This window comes from Aspergillus welwitschiae (genome assembly GCF_003344945.1).
Source record: "Aspergillus welwitschiae strain CBS 139.54b unplaced genomic scaffold BDQ94scaffold_22, whole genome shotgun sequence".
NCBI lineage: Eukaryota > Fungi > Ascomycota > Eurotiomycetes > Eurotiales > Aspergillaceae > Aspergillus > Aspergillus welwitschiae.
Window position 1 is genome coordinate 118,659 of NW_020798716.1, and position 18,014 is coordinate 136,672.

At 49.8% G+C, this 18,014-nt stretch overlaps 5 protein-coding genes across 5 annotated transcripts; 3 read left to right on the plus strand and 2 right to left on the minus strand.

The window, feature by feature from the left end:
* Positions 1-8,080: 8,080 nt before the first annotated feature.
* BDQ94DRAFT_171763 (uncharacterized protein) lies at positions 8,081-8,579 on the minus strand (the record flags this gene model as incomplete). The annotated part of the gene is made up of 2 exons (XM_026771828.1): positions 8,081-8,308; positions 8,529-8,579. The coding sequence occupies 2 exons, from the start codon at positions 8,577-8,579 to the stop codon at positions 8,081-8,083; spliced, it is 279 nt and encodes a 92-aa protein (XP_026624705.1).
* A 4,131-nt stretch (positions 8,580-12,710) lies between these two features.
* BDQ94DRAFT_146450 (oxidase ustYa family protein) lies at positions 12,711-14,003 on the plus strand. The gene is made up of 2 exons (XM_026766824.1): positions 12,711-13,613; positions 13,675-14,003. The coding sequence occupies exons 1-2, from the start codon at positions 13,107-13,109 to the stop codon at positions 13,942-13,944; spliced, it is 777 nt and encodes a 258-aa protein (XP_026624706.1). The 5' UTR covers positions 12,711-13,106; the 3' UTR covers positions 13,945-14,003.
* A 129-nt stretch (positions 14,004-14,132) lies between these two features.
* BDQ94DRAFT_146452 (uncharacterized protein) lies at positions 14,133-14,401 on the plus strand. The gene has a single exon (XM_026766825.1). The coding sequence runs from the start codon at positions 14,146-14,148 to the stop codon at positions 14,299-14,301; it is 156 nt and encodes a 51-aa protein (XP_026624707.1). The 5' UTR covers positions 14,133-14,145; the 3' UTR covers positions 14,302-14,401.
* Positions 14,402-14,432: 31 nt separating this feature from the next.
* Positions 14,433-16,340, plus strand: BDQ94DRAFT_180166 (CocE/NonD family hydrolase; the record flags this gene model as incomplete). Its single annotated transcript, XM_026773557.1, has 2 exons — positions 14,433-15,743; positions 15,798-16,340. Exons 1-2 carry the CDS (start codon positions 14,490-14,492, stop codon positions 16,338-16,340), a joined length of 1,797 nt encoding a protein of 598 aa, XP_026624708.1. The 5' UTR covers positions 14,433-14,489.
* BDQ94DRAFT_146454 (dihydrodipicolinate synthase family protein) lies at positions 16,247-17,566 on the minus strand. Its single transcript, XM_026766826.1, has one exon. It carries the CDS (start codon positions 17,397-17,399, stop codon positions 16,461-16,463), a length of 939 nt encoding a protein of 312 aa, XP_026624709.1. The 5' UTR covers positions 17,400-17,566; the 3' UTR covers positions 16,247-16,460.
* Positions 17,567-18,014: the final 448 nt, after the last annotated feature.

Here is an 18,014-nt window from a genome sequence, read left to right on the forward strand (position 1 = left end):
AATAAAAAGGAACAGGGGTAGTGCTGCTAGTAGGTAGAACTGCAAAGGTGGAGATGCCGGGCGAGCAGGGGCAGGCAGTGAACCGGGCCTAAACCAAGTGGTATGTGGTATTATTATTAGCACCTCGATACGCCGTACTGCTAGTCGGGTCAAGTCAGTGTACGAAAATAAGTATTACCACTAGCCATCATGCATCATCCTGCACTGCCAGCCGGAGGGTTCACTTGCAGGATAACTTCAGTTGCTTGGGAATTTCTTTTCTTTTTTTCCCGATTCTATCTGGATTTTCTTTTTTCTTTTTTTTTTCTCATTTTATTTTTCCTTTAATTTTCTTTTAGTCATTTTCATTTTAAGTGATCTGCTCACGAATAATGTCGTAAGGATAGATTCAAATGCTCACTTTTCCCTTTCGTCGTTGCTTTTTCTCTTTTCCTCTATCAGAAAATAATCTTGTCGATTATTATATTTGGTTGTTTTCATTCGATTTCCCTTATACACCACTGTAAACAGTTATTAGTCTGTTCTGTGCCTTATTTTCCTCCTTCTTGCCTCTTTCCTGAATCAGCCAACAATCTTCTTATCCGGTTCTGTATGTGCTTATCTACTTGCAATCGGAGGAGGGATCGTTACAACCCCAATAATACAGTAAAATTCGGAGATGCTCGATACCCAAGTCCTCCCCGAGGATTACCTAAAACAGTAATAAGGGAACCGCATCTGCGATCCACTCCACGGCCACCCAAACTTTTGTCAAAGCCTCCACAGCTACTAACCTCTAGCAAGCATCTCATACAATCGCCCTTGGAATTTGGGCCCTATCAGAATCTTAATCGACTCGCTCTTTTCCGAGATTCCGTACATCCCCTCTCCCTTTTATTTTTCCCTTGAATTTTTTATTTATTTATCTCGCCTCTATGGATTTTTATTGGATGAATTTATCCATGCCTGTCCGTGGGGTTCCTTCTTTCGCAACTCCCGCATGTAAGGTACTACTGTTGAACTTGGGGGATTGGCGGGCCCGTATCATACCATTATTTCGCTTCAGATACAAAATAACTTCTCAATTAGTAGTAGTCAAGTATGAAACACACTCCTCTGGAGGTGTCTAGAACCCAAGTATCTGAGCAATCGATCGTAATAGACTAGATGAGTATAGGTTAAGGACGATACTAAGAGCTAACGATCTGGAGGCCTGGATGCCTACTACGGGGTCGCCGTACCCCGTGCATTCCTGACATTCGTATCCGCAGGTGTCATCGGCAAGTCCGTAGTGGCACACGTCCATCCTCGGTTGAAAACTTGGCATTAATTTGTCGGTAGCCCATTTGACTATCTACCAAACCTTGTCGGTTACGTAGCAGTTTTAGCGGTTGAATATTTGTTTATTTCCCTTCCTCCGCATTGCTGCTAATCAAGGCACGGCCATTGTTCCTGATAAGATGGTGGCAAAAAGATTTTCTTTCCCCCTCCTCAATGCCATTCAGTAGACGACGTGACCTCCTGCGAGCGGATAATTGCTACGTTTCATAGGCTAGTGACTACACCATCACGGGGATACGGACTGGGCAACTTTTAGTCCTTAGTGACCTATCCGCTTAGTAGTGCGCGTCCAACCATTTAGTATCTACCCCAGCAGTAGCCGAATCCTCATGGAGGAATCCAGACGAATGAATGTGTCATTGACTTAACACACACCGCAGAGGAAGCAGACGTTTTGAAAGTTTAAGGGTAATCATTTCTACCGTCAGTGGTCGATCTGCCATTCTTTCCCTCAAGCCGTGAAAATCATAAAAATTCCTATGGCGGGACGCTTCCTTCGTCCCGTCAATGTGGTTCAGATCGTCCTCAATCCAGGAGGGACGGGGGAGGACTGACTAGCAGCAAACTAAGCAACTGGATCTGGGCCGTGGCCGCCAGTTCCGAACACCCATCACTCAAGTCGCCGACCTCATGGGTCCTCTTGACGATCTTAGCTCAGCTCCACTCCCCTCACAACACCCCTTTCAGAAACGTGCATTTTCCAGCGATCGGAACGATTGGTCGGCAGCTCACGACGGGCAAATGAAGCGTCATGGACCGACGACCCTCTTCGATCCAATCAGACTTCCGAGATTGTCCCAGACGGGAAGACGATTCTCATTTAGGGCGTCGGGCGAGGACAATCATCTTGCCCAAACAGGACGAACACGGGACTAGGGTTTTCGATACAGACAGAGCCGCACAATTTTTTTTCGCTCCCCTCCTTCGAGAGAGAGATTGGGGAGTGGGCGAGCAACCTCCGACTTGTCTATAGTGTAAGATATTATAGATTTCAATAGTCTCGTTCCCAAATACGCCGAGCACGTTTGGGAGACACGACGGTCCATCGCACGTTCACCTTCGGAAAAGTATGGCTGTCAAAAGGATGATGACATGCCTTGGCTTAATCCCACGAAGCTGTCGCTTCATTCTTCCCATTTCAATCAAACCGGTATGGAACGCGAGTCAAACATGAGAATAATGACATCGTGGCTGCCAGGTTGAGTGGGTCTATTGTGGCTCATGCAAGGCTGAGTAGCGTTGTTACATACCCTCCCATACTCCGTACGACCACAATACAGAAGTAACAGGAGTAACAAAGGACAAAGGAACGACCGGACCGATCTGTGCCTATTATTTTGTATTGAAAAGTCCCTTGAATAAGCCCCTCACATCCTGATTATCCTCCACAAAGGAGGATATTTACACGAATGACAAGATATTGTGGGCCTAGGGCAACACTTGGCACGCAACACGCTTCGAAATGGACGATTTACAAGGCAGTGAACTCTCCCTCCCCCCTTGTCATCAAGCCTCAGAAGCGGGTTTGGCGCAGTATGCAGATGTAGAATGCAAGCGGTTGGGTTCGAAGAATTTGAACACCAGTGACGAACGCACACACCCGACGCTCTTCTCCGAAGGGGGCGCAAGAGAAGAGACGCTAAGTCGGTGAGGACGGAGTTCCCGACCCGACCTTAGCGCCACATGTTTGGTTGAGCCACATCTTAATACTTTCATCATGTGTCACCGGGCGGATCTTACCGCACTTTCCATTGGAAGATCCCCGTGCGCTAAAGCCGCGATGAGGACTGATCGAAGTGAGGCGCAGCATCCTGCTCCTCTCTTTCACCGCTCCCTCGGGTCGCGCTGTGGCATCCTGTGATGTGGCTCTCTCCCTATGTCATAGTTTATCCACATGTCGTCTCGGCCAGAGAAAAGTGTCGTCGCACACGGTAGAACTGACCCATAGCCGAAACTTTTTGCAGACGAGATTTCGAGAGCAATGTTGCTAAGTTTGGCTCATCAATGTGCGACGGATCAGCTCCGTGGCCGGTTGCGTCGGTATAAACTATTTCACAAGGATTGTATGGAGAAACACCGTGCAACACGCCGCGGAATTCTAGAATGTGTTGAAAACCAGCCCCAATATTGTTGCACAGCGACAAATGCCTCTCTGGTGGGGCATGTTTTGCTTCCTTTTCCTCCTTTCTCTTCCATCCCTCACCTTTCTGGAAGTCCCAATATTGTGGCTTCGTTTCACTGATTTGCTGACAGGGTATTCTAGATGTTCCAGAATCCTGTAACTCCTACCTAGCTTTGGGTACTAACATGCACTACCAGTCTGGACTCTATCAATATTCTACAGTATTATGGGTTGGGGATATTACTCCGGTCGCGTGCCTCCAAGATCCTAATAATTTGAACCGACCCACAACTGATTACATGACCTTATGTGCGACAAGAGACACCATTTGCTTGATACAGAAAAGCGAGCACCATTTATCATGGAGCGTCGATGGACAGCAAGTAATCACGTATTACTCAGGAAATACAATAAAAGCTGACATGGGCGTGCACTCAGGGGCTCCACGTACTGAGCCTTTCCGTACACGAGGGTAATACGACACCCGAATCCCACCCAATGTTTTCGCACGTGGCAGACCACGTAAATATGCTGATGCGTGTAACTTAATTGATCCAGATGAGATTCCAAAACTTTCCCATGCTGACGGTCCCTTATTCTGGAGACGCTCTTTCGGTACGGCAGGGAAGGGTCATCACACTTTGTGTTTCCTGTCTCGCTGACACTAACGGCTTATTTCTGACTTTAGTATCCTGCAGCCAGCTCAAAATAATTACACATAATTACATCAACACAAGTAGTAGGGGGAAACAGTCTGGAGCATTTCCGTGCAAAGCTGCCTTTCAAGGAGCATCCCTGATCATCGAAAACTTAAGGTGACAGGTAGTTCCAGACATCCCCAAGGATTGACATCGAGGGGTTCGCTAAGCCTTATTTCGAGGTGCGCCCAAAATGTCAACTCGACGGAGGGAATAATCCCTGCTCCCATGTGTCAGACTCAAAACACACAAGTACGAAAGGGAAAAAAAAGTTTCTATCGTCAAGGGGAAATGATTGGTATTCGACTCATCGAGGAAATGATCGACCGGCCACTAATTGAAAGATATCAACTTGACCACATTATTCGGTGGTGAAAAGACTCAGATTGGCTATTCTTAGGATTCCACGCTCTCCATCAAGTAATGTGTCTTAAGCGCCCACACGAGCCACACCAATCAGGAAGCATGAATGGGCCAACACGGCTAACACAGTACTCTGTTGTATTACTCCTACTATCTTATCAACAGCTTCCGATATCCCCGGATGCTGCTGCAGGCATACAGAATTAGAAACAACACGGTGCGCCTGTAAGGTACACCATCCTGGAAAAGAAGCCCTAGATCTTTGCATCAAATGCAGCACTAAGTTTAGAATCTGATTTTCTAGACGGCTGAGAATACATCCTGGACGCAGTCTGGCTGGTATAGTTACACTCGGATACGGAAGTGACACATCCATCATGGCGTTCCGACGGATCGTGGCCGAGTCTCCACTGCACCCCACTTTTTAGAGAGACTGTTTCGCATGTCACTTTTGTGTCGGGTCCCAGTTGGCAGGTGCCAATGTTTCCAGGGGGTGCCCCATCATTGTTGTCGCGACGACAGATGACTGATGGATCATCAATACGGAGTATATGGGATGGCTTGAATTTTGGCCCCAAATTTTACGAACGTTTAGATTACCTCGGCGTTGCGGAGGATGCAAGGAATCGTCCCTCGCCTGCCATCGTGCTTGGGTAAAGTAAGTCACACAAAGGATTCCATTATTATCTTCCTTGGCCTCGTCTCGTGGCGGCACACTAAAAGCCCAAGAGACATTGTCGCAGTCCCAAACAAGCGCCCGACTGTATGGTGCTAGATATGCTAGACTATAGATAGACAGCAGCTTATTAGCTAGTGAGTTAGCAGGTGTCGGGCAATGGCAGCGCTTTGTGGATATTTTTATGATGTTGGGACTAGTCCTGCTTAGCTGCATGCACTAATATGTGTGCTGGTGCTTGCATTCGCCCAAACATAAGCGCTGGGATTCTAACCCCTGGCACTGTCTTTCCCTACGGTCGCCAGTAGGAGATCAGGAAAAGGGCTTCCAGAACAACATTCTTGCCGCCCATGAAACCAACTTGAAGCAAATGCGATGCTTCCGTAGGACTGCTATTTTGGGGATGGCAGGGATCATGACAGCCATTACACTTTTTACTTTTATTCGGATTTCTTTTCTTTTTCTTCGTCCCGAGCATCGACTTGCGTGGAAACCTTACGGACCAGAAGTAAGCGCTTGCAGCATCCGGATTATCAAGCCGTTGGGAAGCTACTAGCTAGTAGTTTTTTACTCTAATGATATTTTTTGGGAGGTGGGTGGAAATGATAACGCTTTTTTCCCTAAAGTTGTGGTCCGTCCTGTTTTACTGTATTTCTCCTCCCTTTTTCTTTTTACTCCTCCGCACACCCACGGACTGATAAGCGCTCGGTGTTGTGGATGTCTTGTCGGCAACAATGTAAGTCAATCAGACTAAGTAGATTAAATAAACGAGCATTTCATGGGGTGTCGGCCTAATGTTAGTTATTTCAAATAACCCCTGACATTGTGCCCGCACGGGAGAACCCCGGTATAATAATTGACTAAGTAACATTCACCTAACTACGTTAACTTATCATTCAGACCTGACTAACCAGAAAAAATAGCTGGATAGACAGACAGATAGTAGTTCACTCTTAACGAGACAGACAAAGACTACTCCACGTTCCCCTGACGACTTCCCTCCGTCCATTAATCTACATCCCCTCACCAGTCAACCCCCCCTATCCTGGGGGCCGTAAGGAAGGACCAACGAAAATCCACGACCAGTCTCCAAAGGAGAGCTCGGCATGCGAACTAGTAGATCTAGTGCCCGTACTACGGTCCCGGGGAGGCCGGGGAAAGAAATTAGCGTAGTAATTGGCATGGCGAATTCACGACCCTAATGGTGCCCCTCGGATGGGTCACTTAATCAATCTATATTGCTTGAATATATTAACTTGCGTCGTTTAGGAATTATGATTGACAGCTAACAGATTTGTTGGGAATTACTAGGTACCTAACTAGAAACTAACTTGGTAATTAATTACTTAAGTGCTAAGTGCTTAAGCGAGCTCGTCTTGCTGATTGGCACGACTATATACCGCTTTGGGAAGGTTAGGTACATGGAGGTTTTAGGAAGTTGGTGTCGGGATGGAAGATGAGGTGCCTGATGAATAGAAAGTGTACTTTGTTACTTTGGATGGATCGTGCTCCGCTCAACTTTCTGGGTACCTTTCTGGGTAGTGGAGAATGGAAGAGGGGATGGGTGTCTATCCATCTGGCTGTCTGGTCCAGACCTTTCTCTGGGTGACTGACTCTCTCCACATTCACACTCACTCTATGTCTTCCCCCTTGGGGGACAGACACTGATCGGATATTCGCTCTTCGAGACGAGGTATCCTGGGATTTATGCATCCTGGCACTTAACCTCCAACATTATAGACTAAATGTAATCGGGAGCTGGGTCACACTTGAAGCAGTACGTGGATTCCACGCTCAGGCTGACATACAGTTTCCCCCTGCGTCGATCCTGGAAAATACGAACAATAACAATAATCAGAGGAAGGGACTCAAGTTGGTTCTGGATCGTGGTCCTGCTAGCTGTGGGTATGGTTACCCCTCCCTGCCAATTTGTCTGCTGCTGCTCCCAAGCTCCCAGTGGAGCTGTCACGAATCATGAATTCTTGGGATGTAGCGCCATTGCCGTCTGCTAATAGCCATAGCATATACTTCTGATCGCTCGATCACTTCTACGAGACTGGTGTCATGTCGATCTAGGATGGCTTACATGGCTTTTTCACTTTCTGCAGCTAAGGTCGATATCTGCAGGCCGCTCAGTAAGCCATTGGTGCCAGACAAGGGGGAGAGAGTAATAGAGAATGGCCTTGTACACGCGGGATCCTTTTCGGCGACCATCGCTCTTCATGCATGGCCGAGGACCCCGCGATTCATCTTGTCCAAAGACCCAACAGGAGCCGTATGCACAGACCGGACATGGACCAATAACTCCTCACTGACCCCTTCTCATCCTAGCAAACATGTGTCGATCGGTGTCGACGAACCTGGTCATCATCTGACAATTAGCCTTCCTCTCGGTGTTACCCAGTCAGGATATGTCGAAAACCGAGTCCCCTGGCTTGGGAGGTCGGGCAGAGAGGGGCAGAGATAGAGAGGGAGAGACACGACGTGCTACTTCTCTTCGCAGTCAGGGAAAGTTTAACCAGGTGTGATTGATTGCTCATTGTTGGTAGTTTGATCCTGGGCATTTGTCTTAGGGTGTAACCTGCACACGCGAAGCCCATGTAACACTCGCCATGCAGACAAATTGCACCTGGAAGCTAATCAAGGTTTGTTTTTATTACTCACTTATCCGGCTGAAGGAGCCAATGATCGTAGCGGAAGAGCTACTCAGTTTTCCACCAGCTTCACTCGAGGTTACACGGAAGAGGGGTCGGACTGCCTTGGATAGAGAGGGGAATGGATGCTGTTGGACATCACAACTGACTACCTTTCTGGGCGGATATCATCTACATACTACTTTCATCAGGTCCTTCCGGATTCTGCTTGGAGTCATGCAGAGGGACCGATCCCTGCGACCCATGATCATCCGCGGACATGGCAGCCACTTGACGGTTGCACCGTACCCTTGGGGACTTTGTCGTCGATCACGGCGAATCCACGGATGGATGCATGATTACCATACCAGACTGTAGATGCCGCGTATCCGGCAGGACGAAGAGCGACTCCGCCCAGCACCAGAACTGGCTCAAATTTGAGCGCAAGGACACTCGCCCATTCGGAGATCCGGGTAATAATCAATTCGAATCGACACTAAACCAGATCCCGCGGGACAAGATCTTGGGTCAGTCGCTGATCAAATGCACTGACTTAATAGTCGCTCGGGGCATTCGCCAGATTAGGTTCCGACCGGGCATGTCTTCTTGAAGTGGTCGACTTCAAGCCTGGCAGTCGGCGCGATGCCATTTATCACGCTGCTCAATCCCCACCACAGACTTGTACTGTCCTAGTTCGAGTTCTAACGTAGTAGTACTTTCTTCTGTCGGTCGGAAGCCTTCTCCGGATTCCGGAGGACCTGCGACATGGGCGCGAGGAAGCAATTCAGAAATTTTTTTCCAGGTCCAGATTTCAAGTCGACGACTACTTCCTACCCACTCCAGCATAGATAGTGGCCCCCATTCTGGCTCGCACTTATGTTCCGCTACTACGGTTAGAGTACAGAGGGTCCTTACTCTGGACGGTCATTGGATGCTCCGCATTCGTTCCGAGACAGCCAGCTTTTTTCCCATTCATTCCTTCTCCGATTTGCGCACCCCTGCTTAGGTTGATGCATCTTCGGTCAATCACGATGCGCAATGAGGATACGGGATTGGTACATCACATGCGTCCAGCATGAGCTGCCCTATCACGTCTTTCTGTTATGCCTTATTTTCGCAGTATGCATCGTGTAGGTACCTGCCTCCTACAGGTGGCAGAGCAGGAGGAAAAGCCCTGAGGGGTTGACTACTACCACACAGTACGTACTCCGTAGAACGGCCACCCCCCCCCCCGCATGAGGGCGAGCGGCAATGATCAGCGCATTGTGCCCATTAGGGCTCGACAGAACCGCGCTCAGCACTCTGATACCCACAAACATGACTCGGCATGTCAACCTGCATGCAGCTATTTACTATACCATACCGCGACCACTGAAAGAATAACGAAAGGAAAAAATAGGACCGTCCTGACGGTCCCCGAGATGGATCCCGTGTGCTTGACGCTCGATGAGAATGTGGCTGGGGCACACGATGGGCCCGAGCTAAGTGGGTAGATTGTATCCTGCTTAGGGATAGTCCATGTGGCTAAGTCCATGGGCTAGGGATGCAATTTGCCCCGTCCACAAGCCTATGACAGCACGCATAGGCGCCTTCAGACCCCGAGACTCTGGCACCAGAGAATTTTTTCTTATTTAGCGCCGTGTGCATATGAGGCGGTGTCACCCGCCGTGTCTAGTGTGTGGATGTGCACAGTCTTCTCTGACGGAAACTCGGGACGGTCGTGATAAAGCACAGAGATCTGCAACGCCGCGCCCCAGACGTCAAGCAATAGTGTCGGCGTGTCCGATGAATAATGTCTCTCCTGAGGCGAGTGCCTTGCGGGACTAAAACTGCATATATCATAACGGACTTGCCTTAAACGACTGAATAAGGTAGTAGTCTAGTCGCTTTGATTGATGATGCATGGATCTGCTCCGCCGGAAGTACTTACCCCGTTACAAAGCAGGCACTTCAACTGCTTAGTTTTCTGCAGTCTATGACAGTGCGCTGAAAATTTTTCCAGTAGTCGGGGGGCGCGATCTTCATCGCCCAGTCCAGGCCTTGGCCGACAGTTGACGACATCGTGGCATTTTCCTCCCCCTTACCTAGACGACTACCGTCCCCCTTACGACAGAAAGCAGAATGAGTCGTAAGGCAAACGAAGAAAGTGACTAGTAGCGGTCACTACGGAGGTATACCGGAAGCTAATTCCACAAATTGTCTATCTCTCCCTAATTGAAACAACGGCTAAACCCCCAAAGGTACCATTATATGGTAACCGGAAGGATCACCAACCTTTTGACATCTATCCGTACTAGAAAGCAGGTTGGGTCTGGGGCCGTATTTGCCACAATGGATCCAGTGGATGCTGTCTATTGAATATAGTTGCGGAGTAGAGTTTCCCGTTAACGTTGCCTATTTCCCACTTGGTTGAGGTTAAGGGAAACCTTCTCCGTCATGCAGCTGTCAAACTAAGCCACGAGGTTAGGCTAGAACGTCTAGACTGTTGAGTAGTAACTGGATAGGGCAGGTAATTATGATAGTGAATGACGGATCGCTTAGAAGAGAAAGCGATTTACATTAGAATGAGCCGAGTGAGGATATGTGCAAAGTACGAGTACTAGAAGCGAGATTAACTATCATAGTATAGTATGTAAGTAGTAAGTAAGGGAACCAGTTGCCTTCGAGATAAACATAACTACTACTTATGAGTTTAACATAGCAACTTCTAGAAAATATATACTATCTGCACACAGAAGACAATCGCAATAATCATAACGGCATTCATACCTAAATTTAACTAACCTCCGATCGAATCTCTTCCCCCGTCAGAAGAAATACCCCTTCCTTCATTTCTTCCATTCAAACTAACTCACCGATATGTCTTCAATAATACTCACACCACCAAACGTAATCGATGCATGTATGTACGGTTACCGCTATATCCGCGCAGCAGAAGGCATCTACTGCCAAGTCCCAACATCCGCAAGGGCAACACAGGGCACAACTAAGAATAGTAGACTCGGAGAATTAATTGTCTTGTTGCCTTTTTATTTGCCTTCACTACTTACACAATGACTGAGCAACTCCGGTAGCTTACTTCGGTTATGTTGTTCATATCCCGATCACTTACTAACTAGCTAGTTAGCTAGCTAGCTAACTATGTAGTGTCAGTTGATGATAATAACCCCGCCCGAGAGGCGAATATTGAATGTAACCCACCAAGTTCTAGTGAAACGAAGCGAAGCGAAGGATGTTGATTCAAATCCCTAGGTTTGTTTACTAGTACTTGACTTTGCTAAAAAGGATCTAGGATCTGGGGATCTACTGGTTGCATGCAGTGCATGTTGATGGTGTGCGTGTACTTGAGATGATGGTGAAGGTACTAAATGAATATATATTATGTGGCGATATAGTTATGAGTAGGTTTGATGGACTAGTGGATATGATTTGCTTGATTAAATGACGAATTGGGTAAGTAGCTGAGTCATGAATTTGTGTACCTACAGGAGGTTAGCACCTATTATGGGAGAGGTAGACTAAGTGGTGTTTGGTAGTCGTCATTTGCGACAGTAGCGAAGTTAAAAGATGGGGATACTTCGGTCTCGGATCCGAATATGTGCATTGTCGGGGGGCTTGAAGTATGTAGTAAAGACTAAGTAGCTTATTTGAAATTACATAGTTACTTACTCACATGCAGGAGAGAAATCGCCATGATGCGGTTGATTAAACGGCGAACACCGATAAGGGAGAGTATTTTGGTCATTCACCCCCCTGACTATCTTATGTATACAGTTGGATCTATGTATCTGGAAGGTATCAGTTTAAAAAACAAGATGATAGATACTGCAGTAACTAGATAGTAGACAGAACAAGACTAGTAATATAGTAATAGTAGTTACCATCCCCATGGATTATTAGTCTACGCAAGTAAGTACTCCGTACATGTGATGAATAGCTACTATCTTGACCCGACCACAAAAACAAAACACAAACAAACAAAAAACACCAATACTGTGGACACAATTGGCCGGTTCGTCAACACGGCCACTAGTATCATTATTAATTAAGCAAATAAGTAAGTATCGTCATAAGGAACGGATTAACGTACGAATCCAAGTTAGGGAATCCTAAAGGAAGGAGACTAAACTGGATTTGGTAGGTGGACATGGAAAGAGGCTGGCTGAACTGAACAACAACAAAAGCCGAGCCCATGTTTTTGTCCCTCCGTAATTGTGCCCGAAAAGGCAGGTATTGACAACCATCCATTTTTTCCCGCCAGTCCAATTCCATTCCAGTGAGCCGGAAACTAAGGAAGACGGGGAGGAAATTAGGCACGTAGTTTTGCACCGGGGTTGGCTTTAGTGCGTTTAGTTTGTCTGTTAGTTTACTTTTGTAGTTTTAGTTGGCGTCGTGGGAAAGGGGAATCCTACTACTACTACTTACCACCTACCTGGACAGGATAGGAGGCGGTGCTGCTGCTGCTGCTGCTGCTGCTATGATGCGGATCGGTTAGTCCGGTTGGCTGGGTTCGGTTTCGGAAGTATCGGATTTAAACTGATTGATTGACTGGCGGACGGACGGACCTGCAGATGGGGTTAACTTTGTTACTGGTTAGGTCAGCAACTTTACTCTTTACACGGATGTTTATCGCTGTTGTTCGTAAGTAAGGTTTGTGAATGAGATGTGTACCATTACTAGGAGATAGATGCATAACTGGGTGATGGATGCTGGATACTCCGTAGCAAACAAACAGCTGCCTCCCGCCAATTGTCGTCATTCCGAGCAGACAAGGTATCCATTCCGTCAGGATGCCTTGCAGCAATCAGGCTCGCATTAGTCGTTTCTGCAGGTTGCCCGGTTTTCGCCACTCGTCGTCACAGTCGCTCTTCGCTCTGTGCTGCTTTGCAGCTAGCTCTCCGGGATTTGAATGTCTGTTTAGGTCCTTATCACTATGCAGATTAGTGCTGAAGTAGTGCAGATATTGCTGGTCATGTGAATGCCCTCCTGGTAGTATAGTGTCCATCAATGTTGGATATGGGCAGCAACAAGATGGACATATTGTATTCTAGTCAGCTACCTAGCTAGTTATTCAACATCTTCGAAGGAGGGCTAAATACACTCATAATATAGCTCTCCCGCGTACGAACCATGGCTTTCACACTGCTCAACCATGGACCCCATAAAGAACCATTGTATACCCGATGCGGCAACAATAAAGAATGACCTCCAGATAAAAGAATCATGAAACCACCATACCCCGGCCGTCTCTCTACATCAAGGCATTGAAGAAAGAAAACAAGAAATGCCATGAAATGTCCAAGACACCACTTTACACCCCCTGTCTCATCTCCCTGATCCTCACCACCCTCTTCTTAACCACCATCACCATTCTCCTCCTTACACCACCCACTTCTTTCCCACGTATCATCCCTCCTATCTGTCCTTCACAGTCTCAAAGCCTATCACCAGACCAGACGCACGGTCGAGTCTTCAACGAGCGTCCCGAACTCGAACGCACAGTCAACGACTCGGACGAGGTCCGGACATGGGAATCCATCCTCCTGCCGCCAGGTGGCGGAGGCATTCGCTCCCACACAATCCCCGATAGTATTCATCTCACTGCCGATGAAAAGAAAGAGGAGAAAGTCCTCAGCTGGGGGATCTCAATGTTCCATCAATTGCACTGTCTGATCGTGCTGCGGGCGATTGTCTTCCCCGAGACAACGGAGAACACGATCAACTCAACAAGTCAGGCACATTCAGGCGATATGTTGCATGACAAGGTGCATTGGGCACATTGCTTTGACTATATTGCTCAGGTGTGTTTTTGTCTCTGGCTTCTGTCTACCCCCATGCTTTGTTCAATTCTGATAATGATAGGGCATCCTCTGTGCTGCGGATGACACGATCGAACGGCCCCGGAAAACCAAGGTCCGACATGGCAAGACTATTTTCGACGTCGATGGGGTGGGTGCGGTGCATCAGTGTCGAGATGCGAAGGTTCTGTGGCAGGCGTCGGTGAAATCGATGGAGGAACCGGTGGATATGGAGAATTGGAGGGAGGGAGTGGGTGTGAGGGCGTTCTTGGGCGAAAGGAAAATGGGACAAGATGAGGAAGTGCCGGAATTGTATACCTTGGGAATGGAGTAGTGCCTTCAAACTTCTGTGATAGATGTTGAATCGAAGAGGTTGATATACAGCCGAGAGATTTGCACGCAGATAGAGAGGCGCAAGTCACTTGACCCTAGCCAGGCCAGTCCTCCATCAACTCCGCACTTCCCCACTCTTTCGCTCTCTTTCTCCATCTTCTTCCCTGCTGCTCATCCATTCAGAATTGGGTTTGAGCCAGTGATGCGTTCCCACTTGAGTTTCCCACTTCCCACTTCCCGAGGCAGGTATTATGGGTGTCATCGCGTTGACGGTGGCTGCACTTCAGCAATGCCAGTCCTCCCACCACTCGATGTTAGACCAACACCCGGCATTCTTCGGTCGCGCTCAATCCCATGAAACAATTCCCACTTCAATCACCGCATACCTCTTCATATATCCGAAAGATGTCTCGATGCTACGTCCCGAATGTGGGGGACCCGGCAGTGGGGATGCGGGGCTTTCCAATGTCTTGATGCGGTGCTTTATATAAACTGCTAGAGCACCATACAGATTCCCAGACCCCAGAGCTCGTTTAATCAGACATCATGACCACCACTGAAGAGAAGATCCGTGCTACCTTTCCCGACCTCGAATGGTTCCCCCTCACTCCACCGGCGGAGCATCCTGCCTACAACTATCAAGGTTTCCACCCAGGCAAGAGGACAGTCCTTTCTGCAGGGCATGTGCGATCTCCCGGCCATCGCGCATTCCACACAGACGTGCTCTTTGAGCAGGACATAGCCATTACCCTCCGCGATGGCATCAAGATATACACCGATATCTTTCGTCCTGTCGACTCCGACACCAGTCCCGTCCCAGCCATCATCCCCTGGAGCCCATATGGCAAAACAGGAACCGGTCCGCAGAGCTACGATAGCATGGCACCCTTCCGTGCTGGGCTCGAGAAAAGCCGGACTTCAGGCTATGAGAAGTTTGAAGCCCCAGATCCCGCCGAATGGGTGCCTCGCGGCTACGCTATCATCAACATCGATGCCCGCGGCGCCGGCAACTCCGAAGGCAACATCACCTTCTGGGGTCAGCAAGAAGCCGAAGACATCTATGACACGATCGACTGGCTGTCCAAGCAGCCCTGGTGCAATGGCTCCGTCGGGATGGCAGGCAATTCGTGGCTCTCCATTGCGCAGGTCAACTTCGCTTCGCGACTCGAGCATCCTGCTCTCAAAGCCCTCGCTCCCTGGGAGGGGTTTACCGATCTATACCGAGACCTTACCATGCGCGGCGGCATGAAGCACAACGAAGCCTTTCACAAGCTAATCCTGACGGGATTCGCCGGTCACGGAACGGCGGAGAACATGCCCGCCATGCTGAGCAAACGACCCTTCGACGACGCCTACTGGCAGAGCAAACGTATCCACACTGAACGCATCGGCGACATCCCCCTCTACATTCTCGCCTCATACTCCTCGATGCTGCACACGCGCGGCTCCTTCGAAACCTTCCGCACCGCCCAGAGCACCCGAAAATGGCTCCGCGTGCACCCATACCAAGAATGGTACGATCTATACCGACCCGAGATGGTCGACGACCTCTCTCGGTTCTTCGACCGCTATCTCAAGAACACACCCAACGACTGGGAAAGCACACCACCGGTGCGCCTCTCCCTCCTTGGATTCGAAGGCAGCTCCGTGCCCACCATCCTCGAACGCCCCGAACAAACCTACCCATTAACCCGGCAGGAGCTCAAGAAATTCTACCTCAACGCATCAACCAAGGCCCTCCAACCCTCTCTCCCAAGCACAGTCACCTCAACAACCCATTCCGCCCTCCATGGCACCTCCGTACGTCTCCCCCTTAACATACCCTCTCTCTCAATATCTCCTAACAAATGATAGGACTTCACCCTCCACTTCCCCACCCCCACTCAGTTAGCCGGGTACCCCCGCGTACATCTGTGGCTCTCCACCCCCCACCACACAGACATGGACATCATCGTGCAAATCCGCAAGATCTCCGCCACCGGCACGCTTCTCGAACACCTCAACTACCCGTGTCCCGTGCCCGTTGACGCCGTCCCCAACGTCAACACAGCCAAGACGCTCGGACCGCAGGGGTTCCTGCGCGCGTCGCACGCCGTCACCCGGGACGAGACGCTCTCGACAGACCATGAGATTGTGTATAGACATGATCGGGCGGAGAGTATCCCGGCGGGGAAGATCGTGCCGATTGATATTACGTTGTGGCCGATGGGAATGGTGTTTGGTGCTGGGGAGGGGATTATGTTGAGGGTGGCGGGGCGTGATTTGTGTTATCCGGAGGTGGAGTTTGGTCCGGTGGAAGGGGAGGGATCGGGAGGGGATGTGGGGGAGAAAGAGCAGGTGCATGAGGTTCATTGTGGGGTGGAGTTTGATTCGTATTTGGTGTTGCCGTTTGTATAGATGATGATGGGTATGTAGAAGATGTGGAAGTGAGTAACTTGGGATATTGATTGTGCGTATGCCCCTATGGAATGGAATACAACCTTTGTATGATGGGAGGTATGTAGATACAGAGTAAAGCTAGGCCTGCTTCTCCAACTGCCTCTCCAGCTCCATAGCCTCCGCAAAAGAATCCTTCCACGCCGTCGCCTGCGCCTCTGACGGCACCACACACGGCCGTCTCGGCAATGCTCCGTATCCGCGGTACGTCTGCAACGCACTCTTCACCGCTACAAACCCACCCTTGATAGCCTGCCAGTCCGCACGCGCTACAATGGCCTGCAACCGCTGGGCCTCTTCGACCTGTCCCGCCTGATACAGCTCCATCACGCGCACACTCAACCGAGGGATCAGGTTCGCCACGCCGCCAATCACTCCATGACCGCCTGCCACCAGCGTCTGGAGAGTGAAATCAGCGGAACCACCAAAGGTCATGAAACCGGGTTCGGCGGCAGCGGCAATGCGCGCCAGTTTACCCGTGTTTCCACAGGTCAGCTTCACGCCGACGATGTTGGGGTGCTCCGCCAAGGCGAGGATGTCGTCGGAGGAGAGGTCCAAGCCCGATGAGGCGCCGGGGAAGTTGTACACCAGGATGGGGATGGGGGAGGCGGAGGCGACGAGGCGGAAGTGGTCGAGAAGGTCCTTGGGAGAGAGGAGGGATTTGTAGTAGGAGGGAGGGAGGATCAGGGTATAGTCGCCTCCGGAGGCGGCGGCGTCTTGGCACAGCTGGATGGTCTCGCGGGTGGAGGCGGCGCCGCAGCCGACGATGAGCGGGGCGGAGGGGGCGTGAGAGTCGAGAGCGCGACGGGTGGTGGAAGTGATGAGGTTGCGCTCTTCGCGGCTGAGGTGGACGGCTTCACCGTTGCTGCCTTGCACGACTAGACCGGTGACGCCGGCTTGAGCGAGGTAGGTGGCGTGGAGGGCGGTGGTGGAGAGGTCGAGGTCTTCGTTGGGAGAGGTGAAGAAGGCGACGGTTGGGACGTAGATACCGGGTTTGAGGGGGCGGGGAGTAATGGCCATTGTGGAGGTGGTGATTGGATCGGTGATCAATCTGGGGTAATTGTGGTGATGGTGGCGAGGGAAGTATAAAGAGTGGTGGTGGTGGTGGATGGGGAGAATGCGGGGGAAGAGGAAGGAGGAGGAAGAGGAGGAGGACAGATGGAAAGCAACGAGGAAGTCGTTGCCATGATATATAAGAAAGCAAGCCAGTGGGTGGCTAAGAGGGGAAACAGTTCCAGTCAAGTTGGGAGAGAGTCGGACATTGAGCCGGTTGACTCCATCCAGACAGCGTCGAGCAGAAAACAATCCAGCCAAACCCCCACGCACCCCACACTCTCTCCAGCAGATCCCCTCCTATGGCAAGTCAGGGGAGCTCCCACCCCCACGTCGTGCTGGGAAGCATTATGGTAGAGGAATGGGGTAGTCGTCGGAGAATTGGTTCCTCGGAGAAATGAGGTGAGCCGGAAAAGGAGTGAATGGGGTGGATGAATTTGAAGTGCTTCACGCAGAAGTTGATGCAGTAGAAGAAGAGTGAAGATGTGAAGATGTATGATGTATGTATGTTAAGCTAGTCCAGTGAGGTATCGTTGTGACAGGTATCATACATCCTGGCGGTAACACCTGTCCTGTCAGGTA